Genomic DNA, 21,658 nt, shown 5'->3' with positions numbered 1-21,658 from the left:
CACTTTTGTTATGAAATTTCTGAATGCAACGAGACCGTTATTGCCATGTTGTCTTTCGGAGTTACAGTTATTTTATATTATTGAAATTAGAATTGTATCATGATCACATGGAGCTGCCGTAGAAAACAATTATTAACAAGACTAGATACTAGAAATTAAGTATTTTTTTCTTTATTTGCAGGAAACCTGTCCTAAACGCCGTTCGTGAGAGATCAGGGGCTCCCAAGGTGATTACTTCGATTGAGTACTTGGCGTGGGCATTTTTACTTTCTGTTACCCTGAAAGGATCGTTGAATTTGTATCTATGATGTTGCTGGAGAAAACTATAGTACCTTGTTAAACTGCTACTTGAGCTCGATGGACACTGATTGCTCGACTCGCTTTTTATGATTTTACTGTTTCTCCATGTTACTTTTACTGCCGTTTTTACCAAGTTATCATGTGGTTGAATTGTGGTGCAAAGCTTGACAATGCAATGTATTCTAGTATTCCTATACCTCTTTTGTCCTATTCTACCATCACCAGAGTAGCTTGCTATTGACGCTGTGTGGAGTGGCCGATCGTATGTTGTAATTTCACAGAACTGTATCTGGTAGTAGCACTGCTGCATTTTCAGCTCGCTTGGTGTTCCATAAAATCCAGATATCCCATTGATTTGATCGTGCGGCAGCAGTCAGTTTCCTCAAGCAGACGGCCCGTCTCAAAATATGAATTCCTCGGTTTAAAAAAGAATTTGAAACGCATCGGATCAACCCATGGGATGGACTTACGTGGTAGGGCGTTCAGTAAAGCTACGGATGCCAATATGCCATGCTCGCTGCATTTATCATGCGCGTGCCCGGTGCTCCCATGGGGAAGTGCAACGGTTTTTCGAGCGAAATGAAGCACTTCATATCCCATGACTGCCCCGCCCCTCAATCATCGACCTTACAAAACGAAACCCAACGGCCTCCCTCTGTCCGTCATGCTACTTCCATTTGCATCTCCTCCCGTTCCTCCTCCTAGCTAGCTTGTTCATCTGGTAGAGCGGGTTGCTACTCTTCGAAAGAGTAGAAGAGAGGAGAAGCAAGATGAGTGACGGTGAGCGCTCGGGGAAGAAGCGGCGAAGGGATGAAGAGGAGGGATTCGAGGATGCGGCCAGGTACTGGGCGAGGGTGAAGAAGAACGACGCCACATTCGCTCTCAGCTACCTTGAACGTCAGGTGTTCTCTTGGTCTGTCAAGGATATCTTCAACAGGGACCTCTTGAGGCATAAGGTTGTCATTTCTCCCTTCGCGCCTTAACTTGTTTTTTCTGTGTCTGTATTTTGCTTCCATTTTCGGCTAGCCAAGGAGCAGCAGTTTTGCAAAATTGCATGATCTGTACCTCTGCTGCAAAAACTCGTCTCCAAGGAGCTCATACTCTCATGCCTTAAGATCTGTCGTTTTTTCTTGTGAAGTTTATCGGCCTCTCTCTCAGCTGTAGATTGGGCTGGAACAAACTCGTAGCCCAGCTCCATTTAGCTGGGGGCCCATAAACTGTGGCCTAACTAACCCAGAAGATGCAGGCCCGATGGGAATGAGGCCTAACTACGGAGGCGTTGAGATGGGAATGAGGCCTAACTACGTAGTGAGTGCTTTGCCCTCATCGCCGCTGCCCGCGCGCTGGTACAAGCAGCCGCTCGCCGGCCGGCCGGGGACCGAATCCTTAGATCGGTCCACGAGAAGGTCACGGCTGCAACCGCGTTGGAGTATGGAGGTACAGCCGTACAGGCCAGCGATTGCTCCCCAATGCCATTCCCATGGAAGCTCCTCTGCAGTAACTGCAGAAAGACTGTGTCCCCAACAGGTGGCCCCCTCCGATCCTAGCAGTACTCCTGTCGCCTTGGCCGACTATTACGTGTATGCGGCATTCCCTGCCCCTGTTCAGAGATGTGGATTGTGAGTGGGGCTTGAATATGCTACGAATTTTGGATTCCTGCTGTTTTGTGTTTTCTGTTAGCTTTAGACCTTCACAGCTGTTTGTTAGTGTAGCATTGGGCCATTTCCTGAACAGGGTCAGATTCGAAGCAGATCTTCTGGGGAAAATTTCTTTTGCAGTGTCATACTGTTGTATGCACTTGATACTTCAATGGTTCATAAAATCGGTAGGTTGTTCAGTAAGATTCAAACAAGATTTTTGTTTCTTATACTGGTGTTTGCGCTTGATACTTACTTCATAAAATTAGTTGGTTCTTTAGTAAGATTCCAACAAGAATTTTCTTTTGAAGTTCAGTCAGATGGTATATTGATGTCAATAGAATTTAGTTATTATTTCTCGGGGTCCTTTGATTCTATTGGACAGAAGTACAAAATACTCATCAATTCCTTTTTTTGAAAATTAGTCCTACTACTGTCTGCAAGGATCCAATTGCCACACAGGTGGATTCGAATGTTTGGTAAAAGATAAATTCTAACCTTGGTCATTCCATTGTCTATAATTTTTTTTGTTCTGACACTGCAATTAATCGTAGCCATGTGTAAATGTTTCATCTATGGGTCTAGTAACACGTTTTTTTAGTATTTTTCTCTACTTGCTCACTGATGGACTTTATTAACTATAGCACCATTGTTAAGATCAAGCTGAACTAATACGCCACCTGGATATTCACTGCAGATCAAGAGGATACCGGATACATTCACGTCGTTTTGGAGTTACTTGGATTCCTTTACTTGGCCGCTGATTGAAGAAGTACACACTTATATATCCTCATCATTAGATGGTTATGCTCAGGCAAACTTTGTAGAAGTAACCCATTTGCTAACTGTTAATTCTAGGAAGTCAATACTTGGTTTTCAAGTTGCAGAACCAGTGAAGGATGAGAATTCAAGGGAGACATATGTACCCGCAGAGCGTGATATAATAGTCGTGTCCTCACAAAAACCAAGGCACATATCTGATTTGACACGAAACAAGGCATCATTTGTGTTAGGTTCAGTTCGCAAACGTGGGAAAGGAAATGGATTCCGTCCTGACTGGTGTATAGTTCAATTGTCATCTACCATTCCTATTGAGGCAGATCCTTATACGGATATTCCTGAAGGGCCGTTGTTTTTGGTGTTTCTTATAAATATGAAGACATACAATCGCATATGGAGATGCCTTCTGTTGGGAAAAAATGATGCTAATCTTGATGAGCTTCAGAACAAAAAGAGTTGTGGCCCCGTAAATAAGGTGTGGCAATTCAAGCCAAGGTTGTGCTGGTCATATGCACGCAAAGTAAGCAACATACCCTTTCTTTTTGACACATTCATTTTCCAGACATCAGCATATGTATTGGGCCTGGAATTTTAACGTCACAGTTCATGTCTAAATTGCTGTCTCATCAAGCTTTAATCTCCTCCTGGTTTTCCATGAAGGATTTTCCTCAAGAGTTCACCGCTGTTTTGCTAAATTTCCTGCATATCTAATGCTGTGATATTGATGATCGTGTTTCTATGCATGTGGAGTTAGATAGCCCTCCCTTGTGCTCTTTTACTCTCTACTCTATGTATCACATTATTTATGATGGCTGACTTGATCATTTTCCCATGAAGGCAGTGGAAGCAGGCAGCTGGTCATTATCTCAATTTTTTTTTATCGTAGATTGGTTGATGGTCTTGGCCTTGAGAAATTCAATCTAAATGGTTCACAGCTGAATGCAGTAGCAGACTGTGTCTCGTTAATGGATAACAACTCTTCATCGATAAAGCTATTATGGGGACCCCCTGGGACAGGTAAAACGAAAACCATCAGCTCTATCTTGTGGGCCATGCTTATCAAGGGCCGAAGGACACTTGCCTGTGCGCCCACCAATACTGCTGTGTTGGAAATTGCGGTTCGAATTGCCAAGCTAGTTGCAGAATCTTCAGATGGTGGTGTCTTCCTGAATGACATTGTTCTGTTTGGAAACAAAAAGAAGATGAAGATAGATGATGACTATTATCTTTCAAAGGTGTATCTTAACTCTCGTGCTGAGCGGTTGTTGCCATGCTTTTTGCCAAGCAAAGGCTGGAGGCACTGTTTGTGCACACTTATTGATCTCCTTGTGAATTCTGTGACCAAGCACCAGTTGAATAATAAGGGTAAAACTTTCAAGCATCATTTGAAAGATGATTATATTAAACTTTCTGGGAATTTACAAAGTCGCATAGCTGTACTGTACAATGATCATCCAAGAAACTTGGAAACAGGACGTAGCTTTCAATGTATGCTGGAGGTGCTTTGTTAAGTGCTGGTGATGGTGGTGATATATGGTCCAATGAACTGCTTGAAAGCACTATAGAAGAGAATACTGACCCTGTGCTGTGGCCTTCACAGTTAGCCTGCATACGGATTAACTCATGCAATAAATCCAAGTTTGTGGCTGCAAGATCTTTGTGCGTGCAAGAATTAAGATATCTTTGTAAGAATTTGGATCTCCCTCATTGTTATAGTACACAAGATGTTCAACTGTACCTGCTGTCAAGAACTAGATGCATTATCTGTACAGTCTGTAGCTCATTCAGATTGTACGATGTACCTATGAGAAATTCTTCCACAGGTGTATGTGGGCTGCTTAAGAAATCTGAAAATATGATTCCTCTGGAGCTGCTGATCATTGACGAGGCTGCACAGCTGAAAGAGTGTGAAACGTTAATTCCTTTGCAGCTGCCTGGCATTAGGCATGCTGTTTTCATAGGCGATGAGTATCAGTTACCTGCACTTGTGAAGAGCAAAGTAAGCTCCATCAATTCAGAGTTATTTTTTTGATTTCATTCTTTGGATTGATATTAGTTATGGCTATGCAGATATCTGATGCTGCTAATTTTGGACGAAGTGTTTTTGAGAGGTTAAGTTCCCTAGGCTATAGTAAGCACCTTCTCAATATCCAGTACAGGATGCATTCAGAAATAAGCAAGTTTCCAGTTGGTACATTTTATGATGGCAAGATTTCTGATGGCCCCAATGTCAGTCATAAAGACTACAACAAGAGGTTTTTAGCAGGAAAATTGTTTAGGCCATATTCATTTATAAATGTTGATGGCCATGAAACGTGTGAAAAGCACGGCCTGAGCCTGAAAAGCTCAATAGAAGTTGCTGCTATTGTGCTGATAGTGCGGAGATTGTTCAAAGGTAAAGGCCAGCCATAATGCTGTATTTCTAATAAGTATGATATCATTTTATATATATTCAAGGTCAAGTCAGTTTAAGCTTAGCGGGGTTCCGATGTTTTGTTTTTTCCTTTTCATCTATTGCAGAGACAGTTTCTACAGGAAGCAAGCTCTCTGTTGGCGTTGTGTCCCCATACAATGCTCAAGTTAGAGCTATCCAGGAAAAAGTTGAGAAAGCTTACAGTAGGAGTGATGGTTTCTTGGTGAAAGTAAAATCCGTAGATGGTTTCCAAGGTGCGGAGGAAGATATCATTATCATATCAACAGTCAGGAGCAATGGAGCTGGTTCTGTTGGGTTCCTCTCAAACTTACAAAGGACAAATGTGGCTCTGACAAGGGCCAAGTAAGTTCCAGTACATGCATTTACATTTCAAGTACTTCCTAATCTTCTGTATGGTCTGGCTTTCTACTATTGAGTGCATTCACAATGAAAGGATATGTAATTTATTGTTTATGGATAGTGGGGAAATGGAACCACTTTGTCCAACAGCAATTCTGTTTGGCAAAAGATTGTTAAGGACTCGTGGGATCGAGGTTGTTTTTTCAATGTCAGTGATGATAAAGAGTTGCCAAATGCAATTTTTGAGCCCACTGAGGTTGATGATACTGATGGCACGAGTAATGATCATGAATATAACCTGTCTCACCTGGTCTGAAACTCTGAATCCTTTTCATTCCTTGAATGACTTGAATGATCTCTCTGATACTCATACTCCTTGTCCCACCAGAAAATTCCCTGTTCATGGACTACAGAGACTGGCAAGGGAGGTATGCTGGCTACTTCCAAAGGAGGTGATGGTGGAGCTGGTCATGGTGGAACCTGCTCCAAGCACTATGATCAACCTTTCTGCTCCCTCGGATAGTACGTTACTTTATTGATTTACAAGTAGACGATCTTTTGTAAGCGCCAACTACTTTGGCACGGCCGTTGGTACTCTTTTGTAGAATTGTAGCTGTGGTTGTATTTCCGGTGTCAGTATTTATGGGGTTGGCATTTTCAACTAGGTCGATCAGTGTTTGTAGTCGTTCCAACGCTCCCTTATTTTTAGTTTGTGCATCTGCTATATGTCCCTTTTTGTGGTTACTCATCCTGGCTATAGTAAACGGGTGCTGTTAGTTTTCTTTTCGATGGTTCGTTCCTCCATGGATCAACAGCAAGTAGAAGCAGGGAACAGTTTTGCTTGAACGTGCGTGGCATCAACTTGGAGTCGGAGAACAAATGGGATGCTGTTACAGAAAATTCAGGAAAGTTCATCCTCTGGTTTTTACATGGTCAATTCTTTTTTTTTTTAACAAAATGGCAGGAGCTCTTGGCCTCAAGAACAAAGATCACATGCAGCACAAATACATGCAGCACTTGGCCTCAAGAACACAGATCACAAGGGGGATACCTCGCTAAACGAGCACACGGTCCTATTCGGTTTGCTGGACAACCCTGTAGCCATGCGGCTCGTCTATCTTACTATTACTAAAAGAAGCCTCAAGGTGTAGCCACCTAAGATATTTATCTTAAGATGAATACTCTATAAAAAAGAGAGAAATTAAAAATCTTATCTTATTGTTACTAATTGGAGAATCCTTTTGAGGCTCAATCTTATCTTACTATTACTAATTGAAGAATCCTTTTGAAGCCTCTACGTGAAGTCACCTAGGATCTTAGGTGGACACTCTAGAAAAAGAGAGAAATTCTAGAAATTCTTAAAAAAAAAACAAAACATCTGGCCATCAATTGGTAGACTCAAATCATCATAGCCATTGGATCTATTATATTTTCTAAAAAATTACCTAATACTATTATAAAAATAGCCTTAACTATTATAAAAATAGCCTTAAGTAACCCTTAAATCTATATCTAAATTACGCACCTCTGTCATTATATAAAATAAACTAAAGTAATACCCAAATCTTCATCAAAATAACCCACTTGTGCCATTATAAACAATATGCAAAATAACCCCCTAAATTGCAACTAAACTGCCCACCACTAATACTCAAAAGTAACTTAATGTAACCCCTTAAATTTACATCATATTACCCACATATCTCATTACTAAAAATAACATGAGGTAACACTACATTTGAATCCAAAAAACCTTAATTAAAAATATACACCAATATATAATTCTAAATCGTCTACTTCTTACACTATTGGTATATGATATAATAATTAAGGTATATACGCATGATGTGTATCACCATTTATAAAAATATAAAGTCATAAGAAAATAGATTTCTATGTCAAAATTATAATTCAAACTTAGGGTCTATTAAATAAATTCAAGCATGCAAAGTGAAAAAGTTAAGAATTATAAATGTAGATGAAAACATTATAGAGTAAATTACTAACTAAAATCTATCACAATAATCGGATGAAGATGATAAGTATATATCTATAAATATGTCGTACATATATCTATGAGCCCACTAGAAGGTTTGGATAGCCTTAAATATAGGACTGGACACCGAGATATATCTGATATGGAGACTATGGCGCTGGACGGCATAGTCTACGTGGCAAGATAGGAACTAGTCGAGGATTAGGAAAAGTACTCGTAGCAATAAGAGTAGAACGTCTAGTCGAATCCGACTAGTATTCTTGTAAATCAACCGACCTGTAACCCTGCCCCGGCAATATAAGGTGAGGCAGGACCCCCTCCAAAATCCAACCAACACATAGGACGTAGAGTATTATGCTATTCAGCGGCCCGAACCTATCTAAATCGTGTGTCTGCGTTTACCTTCGAATTCTTGATCTCGACGAGCCTCACTAACCAAAACACTACCTCGAGCACCCCTCGGTAGGTTGCCGGGTCTAAACACCGACACTATATAAGTATTTAGTTTGAATATTTAACTAATGAGATGTAGCTCAAGGTAATAGTTTTGTAGTAATGTGGCCTCTTTTTCATTGGAAACTCCGCATTAGTTCTCACAAGACACTCTAGAAAAAAAAAGACAAATCCTAGAAATTCTCACAAAAATCAGAAACATCAAACATCAATCATATACACTCTAATAATCATAGTTATTGGTCTATTATATTTTCTAAAAAGTTAACCATTAAAGTATTCTAAAATAAACCCTAAACTTATATCTAGATTACCGAGCTCTGCCATTATAAAAAAATAATCTAAAGTAACCCATAATCTTCATCCAATTTACTCATACATATCATTATATAGCATAACTTAAAATACCATTCTAAATTGGTATTTAAATTACCCATGTATGTCGTTATTAAAAATAACCTAAAGTAAATGTCTGAATCTTAATCTAATTATCTTCATGTGCATCATACAGAAATGTCCAAAAGTAAACTAATATATTATTCTAAATTACCTAATTTTGTTATTGTTAATATAGAAATACTAAGTTAAGGTATATACGTATGATGAGTGTCATCATATAGACTATTTATACATGTATGCAAGGAAGTAATGAAAAATATTGATTTTTATGTTAAACATAATGTATGGAGGTGTGATATAAAATGAAAAAGTGTGAATATGGATGAAAAAGTGTATAGAGTAATTACTGATTAAAAATCAATCACGAACAAACATAATTACACACGTATATGAGTATTATATTGAAGTATTGAAAAATGAGAGTAGTTGGTAAATAATTTTTATTATTAACTAGAAGTTTGATTCTTAATAACTTTCAAATATAATAGCTTTTAAAACTAATAGCCCGTGCAGAGACGAACTACTCTTATCAAATTTCCGGATGCAAAAGGCCGTTACACTGCTTCTTTTTCCTTTTTGCGATACACATGCATGCAAAATATATATATATATATATATATATATACACACATATATTGGTGGTTCTGGCGGGCGCGCCCGTGCTCATCAGCAGTCGATGTGGATGCTGTGCCAGCCGAAGTCGCCGCAGGCCCGGGTGTCCTCGAACACCTCGTACGGCGTGCCGGCGCAGCCGGGCTTGGGGTAGAGCGTCGCCTTCTCGCCCCGGAAGTTGAACTCGTGCCCGCCATGGAACCGGACGTGGTTGCAACCGCACGAGCCCACGCTGGCCATGTGCCCCTGCTCCCCCGGCGTGCACCCCGGCCCGCCCCACGATGTCAGGTAGCTCCGCGGGCCGGACCCGTCCGAGGCCGCCACGCCCGTCATCGTCGCCGCGGCGATGACGATGGCTAGGACGGCGATGGCCACCGCAGCCGCGGCGGGCGTTGCTCCGGCGTGCCTCGAAGCCATTTCGGTGGATGGGGAGCTAGTGTTGTTTGCTTTCTCTAGCTTCGTGGGGTAGTGCTCGGCATGGAACGGAACGTCTATGGCTCGAGGATTTATAGGACAGGAAGGCGGTCGATTCCTACGTCGATTCCTACATTGTAGTTAACGGTGCCTAGGGGATTTTCCATAGTGGGTATCGAGCTGACTGTTGATGTCAGCACTCACATACGTGCTTGTGTAATGGATCAGTTTGGCTTGACCTTTACTTATCTCCTTGTTTGAATTTACGCCCGGGTGTCTTCGAGCACCCGGTACGGGTCGCCGGTGCAGCCACACCCGCTGTAGAGCGTCGCCGTCTCGCCGCGGAAGTTGAACTCATACCCGCCGGAGAAGAAGATGATGGTGCACCGCACGCCCCCACGCTATCCATATCGTCGACGGCCACGGTCCTGAGATGCACCGTACGGCCATTCCCATGACGCCAGGTAGCTCCTCCGGAACCAGCGTGATGGGTCTATAGACCCAGGTCCCCAACGGAACTGCCTTGCCGTCTTGCCGTGACACTTGACCCAACAAAGGGTACAACAACAACGTACATCTAGGCCGGTCCGGCTACGCGTAGCTAGGCCAAGGCCCCGATCTAGCCACCGGCCGATTCCTCTGGTCCTCTGACCGGGAAGCCTAGTCGACACCCTGACAGGAAGGAGCCAGTCAGAGGTGGGGCCACAGTCCGACCCCGACTGAGTTCTCCCGACTAAGTTCTCCCAATCGGGTCCTCCCGACCGAGTCCTCCCGACTGGGGATGCACCGTACCGCCCATACCACTCCCCCTGACCAACTCGGTCGGGGCCGACTGGGACAACCGACCGGGGGCGCCCGCTCGGTGTGGGTCTAGGGAGCAGGTGGGACGGATAACGAGGAAACGCCTGGGTCAACCGACCGTATGCAGAACCATACTGCGCCACGTCCTACGCATGCCTTGCACAATGCCACCGTAAACATACTCGCTACGACGGAGTGGCCTGACCAGGAGAACAAGGACCGAGGACAGAGGCCATACCGCACCAGAAGACGTGGGCTTCGACAAGACTAGGCAACGCCTGCACACTCACTCTCTTATCCTCTCCGACTTGTAAGGCTGTTCCCGTGTACTATAAAAGGGGACGGACCCTCCACTTTAGGTCTCGAACACACCCACATACGCACTCTTACGCTTTCGCACTCTCACATACTTAGCGCACGACTGAGCTCCTGCCACTCTCTTCCACTGAGACGAGAATAATGCCAGGACTCAGGCACCCCCCTCTCATACTCCTCTCGTTTGTACCCTCACTGCAAACTTTGAGCACCTAGGCTCAGGAATAAAGTCGACCGACTGACCCCGATTGGACGTAGGGCGCGTTGCTCGAACCAGTATACATCCTACGTCATTGTGTGTTAGGCCATATCCGATCTAACGCACAACAAAATTACAAATATCTACATGTCGGTCAGATTTCACACCGACACGGCGAGTACATGGCCGCAACGTTCACCACGGTGTGGCAAGTGGCAACTACTGCAACGTACTTTGTGGCCATATGTGTATACATCTGCTGCGTTCTCTTTTTTGGCATTGCAATTTGCAAGGGTCAAACGCCGGCATCGGTTGGGCGATTTACATTCCCTAGTCTTTCTGGCTTTTATTTTTGAAAATTTCGTGGCACTTGTTGAGGATTGTGATGGGATCATCCTATTTATCTAAAAAAATTTCATTCGTAGAGACTCTGGAGTTGCCGAGATGGTGATGTTAACAATCAATGATGATACCAACAAGGCAACAACAAGACATGGTTTCAGTTTATATAAACTTCTTAGTTTTTGCAAAAAGAGATTTGACCGAAAAGAGAAAAAAAAGGAACGTGCCTGAGCACGTTTTCCTCTTATACCGATACCAGAGACCATGACACCTGACAGTACAAGCTTAGCCTCTATATGTGACCAGACTGACTGCTACATTTGGTCTGTAAGGCGAACCATTACTTGATGAAAATTGTGCAATGTAGAAGTACACAAATCATAGTATCACACGTAAAGACCATCTGAATTATAATAAGGAGAATGGTTCTATGTTTGTCATGGGCTACACTGTATGGGCCTGAGGCCGTGTAATAGAGTAGCATTAGGCCTGCGTGCCAACTCTGAGCCAGTGAGCCCATGTACTGAAGGCAGCCTATTACTTGTGCCGAATTGGTGAACGGGGGAAGACAAGCAATACGAGAAAACCTAAAATACTATTCCTTCTCCTCCTAGCTCCTGCTCGAGGCGACGGCGCCGTTCTCCCTGCCGTGCGTGATGCCGGTGACCTTCTCTCTCTACCCAAGGAGCGTGACAGCAGGTATCAGAGCCATTATCCTTGCAACCTCTGTCTAACGCCTCCACAAAACAAACCTCACCAGCCGACCCAAGCCACCACCGTCACCGCACCACCAAATTCACCCGCTTCCAGTCCGAGTCCACCATCGCCGCCGCCACCGCCACCACAACATCGGCTACGAGGGAAGAAGCCCCGCGCACCTGCGCTCACCTATAGGATGACGACTGCTGAGGAGAAGGTGGATCTCTTGGTCACAGAAGTGAAGAATCTTCAAATCGATCAAGTCAAACTCCTCACCAAAGTGGATGGCATCAACACTTGGAGCATCACTGCGGAGAAGACCGCAAGCGAGCTTCAATATACCCTGAAGAGTCTCACATCGTGCATCTTAGCATTGGAGGCAGCCACATCTGCTGCTCCGCCATCGGCCCCGACGCACGAGGAAGGGTGGCGGGCCTACGACCACCGCTTTGAAAAGATACACCAAGGTGCCGATCCAGGTTCATCAACACCTGATCCCACCCTGGTCAAGGGTGAGCACCAGAAACCCAAACCCATACAATTTGATGTTGAGTTCCTTGAGCCCAGTGATAGGAAGTATGGCTTTCATGCTAGTCAAACCCCACTAGAGAATACAAACTGCCTAGAATTGATTTTCCTATATTTGAGGGAGAGCATCCTAAAGTGTGGAGAGAAAAATGTGAGAAGTATTTCAGTATGTTCAATGTCTCTGTTCATGTTTGGGTCCCTTTTGCTACAATAAATTTCAAAGGCAATGCTGAGCTGTGGCTACAAACATATGAAGCACAACATACTATTGATAGTTGACTTGAGCTTTGTGTAGCTGTGAAATAAAAATTTGGCAAGGATCTGTATCACAATTATATGAGAGACCTCATAACCATTAGGAAGACAAGTGATGTGCTAGAGTATGCTGGTAGATTGGAGCAATCTAAACATAGAGTCTTAGTCCATAACAAAGATACGAGAGAGGTGTTCTTTGTACAAAAATTCCTAGATTGCTTGAAGTATAATATCAGTAATGCTATAACACTGCATAAACCAAGAACGGTTGATGTTGCGTTATCCTTGGCCCTAATGTAGGAAGAACTCCTTGAAGCATCATCCAGAAGGTTTTCATCATGGACATAAGAATACAACAGGAGTGCTATCAAGAATTCAACCTCAGCTTCCACTACTACAACTTATGCTGGTGTGTTGGGTGCAACACCCACAGCGGAAAAGTCACAAGCGGACAAATATCACAACAAGAGCGGACGGGACAATAAGTATGAAGCATTAAGAGCAAAGAGGAGAGCCAGTGAGCTATGCATGAAATGTGGGAAGACTTATAGTCCTCAACATCGATGTTCAAAGCAAATCGGACTTCATGTGGTTGAAGAGCTAATGGAGCTGTTACAGCATGAAGGAAACACTAATGTGGTAACTGACACTAGCAGTCAAGATAGTGAAGAGGAATTGCTGTTCTTATCCTGTTTTGCCACATCTGGTACACAAGGAAAGAAGACCATAAAAATTCAAGGGTTGGTGCAGAATTAGGAGGTGTTGATCTTACTTGATTCAGGAAGTTCAGGTACATTTGTCGGTGAATCATTAGTCACTACTCTAAAGCTTCCAGCAGTTGGCAACAAACTATACCGTAACAAGATGATCAAGTCATTACATTGGTGGGCATAGGGAAACACATTCTACACTGATGCAAAAGTCCCTACCCTTGACTGCTATGACATGATTCTGGGATGGACTGGTTGGAATAACATAGTCCAATGTGGGTCCATTGAAAGAGGAAAAAAATGAGATTCAGCCATTAGGGCAGAAGAACCACATTAACTGGTGTGAAAGACAACTTAGCACATTGCAAGAAGATAACTGTGAAGAAGCTCAAAGGCCTAATCAGAAAAAGAGGTGTTGCTCAGATCATTCAGGTGGCACCAAATAATGACACTAAAGCAGAAACTATATTAGTTCCAACAACTGTACAAAAGGTGTGGATAAGCACTCCACATTGTTTCAGGACCCAAAAGGATTGCCCCCACAGTGGAATTGTGATAACTCCATTCCACTGCAGCCTGGTATACAACTAGTTAATGTCAAACCCTACAGATATTCCCTATTACAGAAAGATGAGATAAAAAGAAAAGTCAAGGAGATGCTGCAGCACGGGATAATACAACCAGTCACTAGCCCATTTGCCTCTCCTGTGCTATTGGTCAAGAAAAAAGATGGTACTTGATAATTTTGTGTGGACTACAGGCACCTCAACAATATCACCATCAAGAACAAATACTCTCTACCCATAGTAGATGAGCTACCGGATGAATTACATGGAGCACAGTGGTTCACCAAATTGGGTTTGAGGTCTGGATACCATCAAATCAAATTACTGCCAGCTGATGAACACAAGAAAACATTTAGAACACATAATGGACACTGGGAATTTAGAGTCACCCCCTTTGGGCTAACAAATGCCCCTACAACTTTCCAAGCCATTATGAACAATATATTTTCACCTATGTTGAGAAAGTGTGTGTTGGTCTTTGTAGATGATATATTAATCTATAGCAAGACAATTGAAGAACATATTCAACACTTGAAAGAGGTATTTGCTTTACTACAACAGCATCAACTCTTAGTCAAACAGTCCAAGTGCTCATTTGCTCAAAACCAGATTGAATACCTTGGTCACATAATCAGTGCTCATGGGGTAGCAACAGACCCATCCAAGGTGAAGGCAGTGCAAGAGAATGGCCAGTGCCAACTGATGTGAAACAGTTGAGAGGATTTTTGGGACTTTTAGGCTAATATAGAAAATTTATCAAGAATTATGGCTCCATAAGTAAACCATTATCAGACTTATTGAAGAAAGGAGCAGTTTTCTCATGGAATCCCCAAATGTAGAGCAGCTTTGAGACATTGAAGCACGCCCTTATCACAGCTCCTGTCCTTGCATTGCTAAATTTCTCCAAAGGGTTTCAGCTGGAAACTGACGCTTCTGACAAGGGCATCGGGGCTATCCTCATGCAGTCTGGGCACCCAATTGCCTCTCAGGGTTGCTCAGCAGTCGATGCTGATGCTGCGCCACCCAAAGTCGCCGCACGCTTGGGTGTCCTCGAACACAAGGTACGATGTGCCGGCGCAGCCGGTCTCGGTGTAGAGTCTGGCGGTCTGGCCCTGGTAGCTCTTCTCTTGCCCGTCGTAGAACTGAAGGTTGCTGCACGCACAGGATCCCGCGATCGCCGTTTGCCCGGAGCACCCTGGCCCGGCCCACGACGTGAGGTGGCTCGTGGCCTCCGTCGAGCTAATCGCCATTGCCGCTAAAGTTACGCTGCACTTTGCCGCCATAGGAGCGTAGTGTAGTGGGACTGTGGGAGTGAGGTAACTACTGAGCACACTTTGTCCGCGTGCTAGCTCTTGATTGGTGGTGCACGGCATCAGGACGCGTCGTCATCAGCCAGAGTTTATAGGGCGAGCTCACATGTAATACATGAAGGTTTTGTCAGCGTGTTCGAACAGCTGCCGCTACCGCTGCACGGTGCCTGCTGCTGCTGCAGCTGCAGCTGTGCTGCTCCCAAGATGGTGTCCTGAACATATTTGTCTCATTGAGCCACTGTATCGAAAATGGACCGAAGACAAGGGGATGTTTGGATACGAGGTGCTAAACTTTAGCAGGGTCACATTGGATATTCGGATGCTAATTAGAAGGACTAAATATGAGCTAATTACAAAACTAATTGCATAGATGGAGTCTAATTCGCGAGACGAATCTATTAAGGCTAATTAATCCATCATTAGCAAATGGTTACTGTAGCACCACATTGTCAAATCATGGACTAATTAGGCTTAATAGATTCGTCTCGCGAATTAGACTCCATCTGTGCAATTAATTTTGTAATTAGACTATATTTAATACTCCTAATTAGTATCCAAACATCCGATATGACAAGTGTTAAAGTTTAGCATGGTATTCCCAACCACCCCCAAAGTATGAGTGCATCACCATCGCGAGTGTGCTCCGGGCCGATGCTCGCCGGCAGAAATGAGAGACCGAATCCATCTCTCGCGTTGCCAAGAAACAGACGATCCACATGAAAACAAATGCAAATTCAAATCCATCCAGATGACGCACATGACGACAGGACCTTTTCTTCATGTAGTAGCTCAAGCTTAGAGAGAAAGAAAACAAGGGTCGGTGCATCACCATCGAGTCGAGTGTGCTCCAGGCCGACTCTCGCCGGCAGAAATGAGAGACCGAATCCATCTTTTGTTGCCAAGAAACTGATGATCCCCATGAAAAAAAAGATCCAAAAACAAATCCAAATCCAATCCGAACGATACACAGGACGATTGGATCCTTTTTCATATAGTAGCTCAAGCTTAGAGAAAGAAAACAAGGGTACCACTACGGGAAACAAAAAAATTGCCGAGTGCCAGGGGCACTCGGCGAAGGGCGAAATACAGTCGGTGAGCCATTTGCCGAGTGTAACACTCGGCAAACGGCACACGGCAAACTTTGAGTCGGCAAACAAGGATTTGCCGAGTGTTTTCTGTCGCGCACTCGGCAAAGTCTTTGCCGAGTGGACAGAAAACACTCAGCATCCAATTGTTAAAAAAAATAAAAAAAACCTGTTCCGCCGCCGCCGCCACCACCGCCAGCACCACCAGCCACCACCGGCCACCACCGCCAGCACCACCGGCCACCACCGCCAGCCACCACCGCCAGCACCGCCACCGGCCGCCGTCGCCAGCCACCACCGCCGGCCACCACCACCAGCCACCAGCCGCCAGCAGCACCACCACCGCCAGCCGGGAGGGGAAGGGCCGGAGGAGAGGGAGGGGAGGGGCGCCGCCCGCGTCGGAGAGGGAGGGGAGGGCGCCGCCCGCGTCGGCGGATCTGAAGGGGGGAGGCGGCGGCGCCGGAACCGGGGGAGGCGTCGGCCGCACCACCAGCACGTCACCACCATCCACGCCGTCGCCGCCGCCGCCGGCGGCGGCCATCCACGCCCGCCGGATCCGGGGGGCCCCGACGCGAGTCCCCGCCGGATCCGGGGCTCCCGACGCGAGTCCCCGCCGGATCCGGGGAGGAGGGGCGGATTCCCCGCCGGATCCGACCGGATCTGGGGAGAGGGGCGGGGCGGCCACGCGAGGGAGGGAGGAGGGGAGAGGAGGGGGAGGGGTGCCGGTAGGAGAGGAAGAGGGAGAGGGAGGGAGGGAGGGAAGGGGCGGTGGCGGTGGGAGAGGAAGGTGGGGGAGGGGGGGGCGTCGGCCGGGGGTGCGCCGGCCGGACGGGTGGGGGGTCTGGTGCGGGCCGGCGCCGGGCAGGTGGGGGACTGGGGGGGTCTTAACTGCGCGGGTGGGTTTGCTCTTTGCCGAGTGTCCTACGTGGACACTCGGTAAAGGGTTTTCTTTGCCGAGTGTCCCACATAGGACACTCGGCAAAGTTTTTTTGAATTTTTTTTAAAAAATATCCAACAATTTCAAAAAAATACCAAATTTTCACACGAACCAATATAGGTCCTCTATTGGCTATACAAAAAGTTTTGCGGTCAAACCAAACTCGACCGTCACTTCGACTCTAAATCTTATCGAATCCTCTCAAAGTTACTATTCTTCTTCTGAGATGCTTCAGTTTGTAATCATTGTACATGATGAAATGTGCAAAACCTTCTCAATTTTTTCCACAGCCTCCACGTATTATATCATCACATCATGACAAATCTCATGATTTTCAGACTTTGCTTGTTTTTTTTACAATTTAAAAATACTACTGCCACACGTTCATGGTCGTGTTTCCTGAACAAGATGTTCGAAATTTCTTTTCATTTCATGGGTCAGGTCTCAAAATGGGCCAAATAACATGAATATCATTTTTCTACTCATTTTGTTCCATAATTTGAATCACTTGCATTTCAAATTTGACTTATACCAAAAATTTTCATGAAATGCAATTAATTAAATAAATATAGCAAATAAATCCAAAAATATACCAAATTTTAACATGGAGTACCACATGCTGTATGTGGGGAGTAGAAAAAATTTCATGGTGAAAAGAGAAAAAAAATATTTTTTTTGCCGAGTGTCAAAAAAACACTCGGCAAACCCCCCTCTTTGCCGAGTGTTTTTTTTGACACTCGGCAAACTACCCTCTTTGCCGAGTGTTTTTTTTATCACTCGGCAAAGAAGGGGGTTTGCCGAGTATTTTTTATTTGACACTCGGCAAAGTCCCGATTTGCCGAGTGTATTTTTTTGCCGAGTGTTTTTGGCTTGGCACTTGGCGAAGAGCTTGTTTGCCGAGTGCTCGAAAAAAAAATACTCGGCAAAAAAAATACACTCGGCAATTTTCTTGTTTCCCGTAGTGGGTAGAAGGTAGACAGGGATTACAATTCCGTTTTGCATGTTCTTTATTCGGTTCACGGCTTGAATTACTGAATTCGGGTTTTTCGTTACTGAAATCGGATAAAGTAAATTTTGAGTTCCATCCCTAGTACTCCAGGGAGGTGGAGGGTGTTTCCCACCATGCTTGGGTGTCAACTTCTGTTATGTGAATGGCATATATAAATATTATTTAAACACAACAGAATTTAGTAAAATGATATTTTTGACCGAATTATATACTTTTTGTTCACCTCCAAAAATACTATAATTCATGGAGTCTGTTCGGAATTTCATCAGGATTTTGAACCCTAGATGTTGGATGTTGTGCCAACCATAGTCGCTGCATAGGTGTTAGCCCTCTCCACGATGCCAAGGTAGCTCCTTAAGGACCCAACGAGGCGATGGCTACGACACTCACCACGTCCACTAAGATAATGTGAGGCATTAGACACCGGCTTCAGCTGAAGGATTTATGAGTTGATTCCCTAGTACCTTGTTCTTCGAAATTTCATGTTGTGATGGGATCATCGAGTTTATCTAGGCAATTTCGGACTCTGGAGTTCCTGATATGGCGTTGTTTAAACAATTGGTGATGATGCGAACTAGAGTGTAGGTGGTTAGGTTCTTGCGTATCCCGGTTTTAGGGGACACGTCCATTGAAAATGAGGTGCCTATAGTGACTTCTCAATTTCACAAAATCTATCGATCAAATCTCTCAGAAGTTCTCAAAGGTATAGAATACGCATGCGTACACGTCCATAGAGGTATGCGCCCAACGTTTGTATTTGCCTGTTCGCTTCAGCTTATTCGGTCGGCTTATCAGCCACCAAACAGTATTTTCCTCTCACAACAAATCAGCTGTTTCAGCTTTTCAGCCGGCTTATAAGCTGAAGCGAACAGGCCCTATGATATGTTTTGGAGAAACAAAATCGGCGATATGATACCAACAACAAGATATATTGTTCATTATAAGTATCTTTGCTTTAGCAAAAAAAAAGAGATTTGGTCGGAAATTAAAAACACAGAGAACGTGCGTGTGCACGTTTTCCTCTTATACTGATACAAGCGACTATGCCACCAGTACACCGCAACTATACTAGCCTGCGTGACCAAACTGGTCAGGTATAGCCGTACAGGAACCATATGTAGAATCAGGATCGATCATCTGGATTATAAGGCGCACGATTTTCCATTGGTCAGCAGTCGATGTTGATGCTGCGCCACCCAAAGTCGCCGCAAAATTGGGTGCCTTCAAATCCCCCGATCACCTGGTACGGAGTGCCGGCGCAGCCGGTCTCGGTGTAGAACGTGGCCGTCTCGCCCTGGAAGTCTTGCCCGCCGTAGAACTGGAGGTCGCTCCGCAGGACTCGACGGTCGCCGTCTGCCCCGAGCACCCTGGCCCTGCCCACGACGTGAGGGAGCTCTCGGTCTTGGCAATCGCGGCGTCCGTCGAGCCCATCATCACCATGGCCACCGCCAGGATGGCAACGGCCACTGCCGCGAAAGTTACGCTGCACTTTGCCGCCAGTGTAGTGGAAGTGGAGGGTAACGAACTACTGAGCACTTTTTTCGCGAGCTAGCTCTCGATTGGTGTTGCACACGGCATCAGACGTCGTCGTCAGCCAGAATTTATAGGCCGATCGAGCTCACATGCATGTACTCCTACGTGAGTGTTGTGTAGTTCAGAGCTGCCGGCTGTAATCGGTCAGAGAGCGGATCGGAGTTCCCAAAATTGTGTCCTGAACATATTGTCTCGTTGAACTAGTGCACTGAAAATGGATCGGCAACAAATATCAGTTCTCAGTGGGTCACGATCGATTGTGCTCCGGCCGACGCTCGCCGGCAGAACTGGGAGACCAAATCTATCCTTTGTTGCTAAGAAATAGCCAAAAACAAATCGAAACCCAATCCGAATGTCGCACTTGCAACGCTTTATTCCCCTTTGCCCATCAGTTGGATCTTCTTTTCGACACCGATCCCAAAAGCCAAGATGCCGCCGCGCGCCACGTACTCCCAGCACGACGCCGTCGCCTCCACCCCAACCAGCTTTCCACGGCGCCTCACATGGGCGCGGATGCCTCGCCTCGTCAGCCGGGCGCTCCGCCGCGACAGTCCGCCACTGACTACATGTAAACCCTCCACTACCGGCCTAGCTCTTTTCTAATCGGCGGCCGTGCCGTCTGAGCCCTGAACCAGCTACAGGCTCTCGTGCGCTCCGGTCACCCATCGGCGAAAAGCGCGCACAGGGACGGGCCGGGAACTCAAAAGCGAGGGTGGTGACGCCATGGCTAGGCCCGTGCGCACATGCATCCATCCATGATACATGCTCAGGATATGCAAGGATTATCCCATAATCCACTCTCATAGCGTCGCCTTTTGGGTTTGGCGCCTGTACATAAACCGGCCCGCCGTTCTTGCGGGCTATCTACACACTGATCTCCGGAGCAGTCGAGCTCTGAGTTGGTGATCCAGGCGATAGCTTGCTGGAATCCAATGGCGGACATGCAGATCGTCTTGGCCGGGAGGAAGATCGAGGCGCAGTACGTGGAGATGAAGGTGCCGCTGTACTCCTACGGCTGCGAGAAGAAGATCAAGAAGTCCGTCTCGCATCTGAAAGGTACTAATTGCTTCGTTAACCTGGTCTGCATCTGCAATCTGCAGTCAGAACAGAACAGTTTTTGTTAGCAAGTTATTTGACCGTGTTGGTGGACATGTTGTTGCAGGGATACATTCCGTGCAGGTGGACTACCACCAACAGAAGGTGACCGTGTGGGGGATCTGCAACCGCGGTGACGTGCTCGCCGCCGTCCGGAAGAAGCGCAGGGCGGCGCGGTTCTGGGACGGCGACGAACTGGGTCCGGGCGAGCAACCCGGAGACGCTCCCAAGCAGTACCTGGCGGCGTTCACCGCCTACAGGTTGAGGAAGTCATGGAAGAAGCTTTTCCCGCTGATCCGGCTGTAAATCTCTGGCCGTGAGCTTAGCTTTCTGACAAGTGGAGGTGTATTCCGCGCGTGAATTCGTCTAAGGAGTGGCAAAAAGGGTTGCAACGTGTTAGCGCGTGCGTGTTGACATCAAATAAATGTGCTGCGTTACAGACCTGTGAATCACATTGCTGTAACCTTTGCACGGATCAATGCCGTTCGATTAGGCACTAGTCCATTCAGTGGTGGATCCAGAACTAGAAAGAATAAGAGCTCATTTTCCCCTTCTTTCTCCTTCCTCCTCCGTTTCTCCTTTTCTTCTTCCTCCTCTTCATTCATGACTGAAATTTTTTAGGAATGACTCCGAAGGTTCCATGAGTTGCATAGGTTAGGGAAACAAAAGCAGCAAAGGTGTTCCTCTGCGAGTCCATTGTTGTAGCATTGGGTGGAGAGGAACAAAGGCAGCAAAAGTGTTCCTCTAGGAGGCGTGTTGAGTGTTGACCTTATCCTAACTTAGCCAAATGGTACTTCAAATGTATAGGGAGATATTATTATTTGGTATTATATTTAATAAGGTCATGTTTGGTTCCATGGGATGGTCCATGGGATTAAAGTTTAGTCCCTTCCTTTTAGCCTATTTTAGC

The 21,658-nt window shown here is 45.5% G+C and overlaps 3 protein-coding genes across 3 annotated transcripts; all 3 read left to right on the top strand.

Moving 5' to 3' along the window:
- The first annotated feature begins 1,070 nt into the window (after positions 1–1,070).
- Positions 1,071–3,467, top strand: LOC140223498 (uncharacterized). Its single transcript, XM_072295337.1, has 2 exons — positions 1,071–1,256; positions 2,635–3,467. The coding sequence occupies exons 1-2, from the start codon at positions 1,071–1,073 to the stop codon at positions 3,310–3,312; spliced, it is 864 nt and encodes a 287-aa protein (XP_072151438.1). The 3' UTR covers positions 3,313–3,467.
- Positions 3,468–4,203: 736 nt separating this feature from the next.
- Positions 4,204–5,815, top strand: LOC117864817 (probable helicase MAGATAMA 3). Its single transcript, XM_072295336.1, is given in 4 exon segments — positions 4,204–4,716; positions 4,788–5,112; positions 5,238–5,503; positions 5,612–5,815. Coding segments are annotated over 4 exon segments (1,299 nt in total). The 3' UTR covers positions 5,807–5,815.
- A 14,450-nt stretch (positions 5,816–20,265) lies between these two features.
- LOC117863243 (copper transport protein ATX1) lies at positions 20,266–21,247 on the top strand. The gene is made up of 2 exons (XM_034746871.2): positions 20,266–20,709; positions 20,816–21,247. The coding sequence occupies exons 1-2, from the start codon at positions 20,586–20,588 to the stop codon at positions 21,052–21,054; spliced, it is 363 nt and encodes a 120-aa protein (XP_034602762.1). The 5' UTR covers positions 20,266–20,585; the 3' UTR covers positions 21,055–21,247.
- The last annotated feature ends 411 nt before the right edge of the window (positions 21,248–21,658 follow it).

The sequence above is a fragment of the Setaria viridis genome, chromosome 7 (assembly GCF_005286985.2).
Source record: "Setaria viridis chromosome 7, Setaria_viridis_v4.0, whole genome shotgun sequence".
NCBI lineage: Eukaryota > Viridiplantae > Streptophyta > Magnoliopsida > Poales > Poaceae > Setaria > Setaria viridis.
This window is presented reverse-complemented; position numbering and strand designations above follow the sequence as displayed.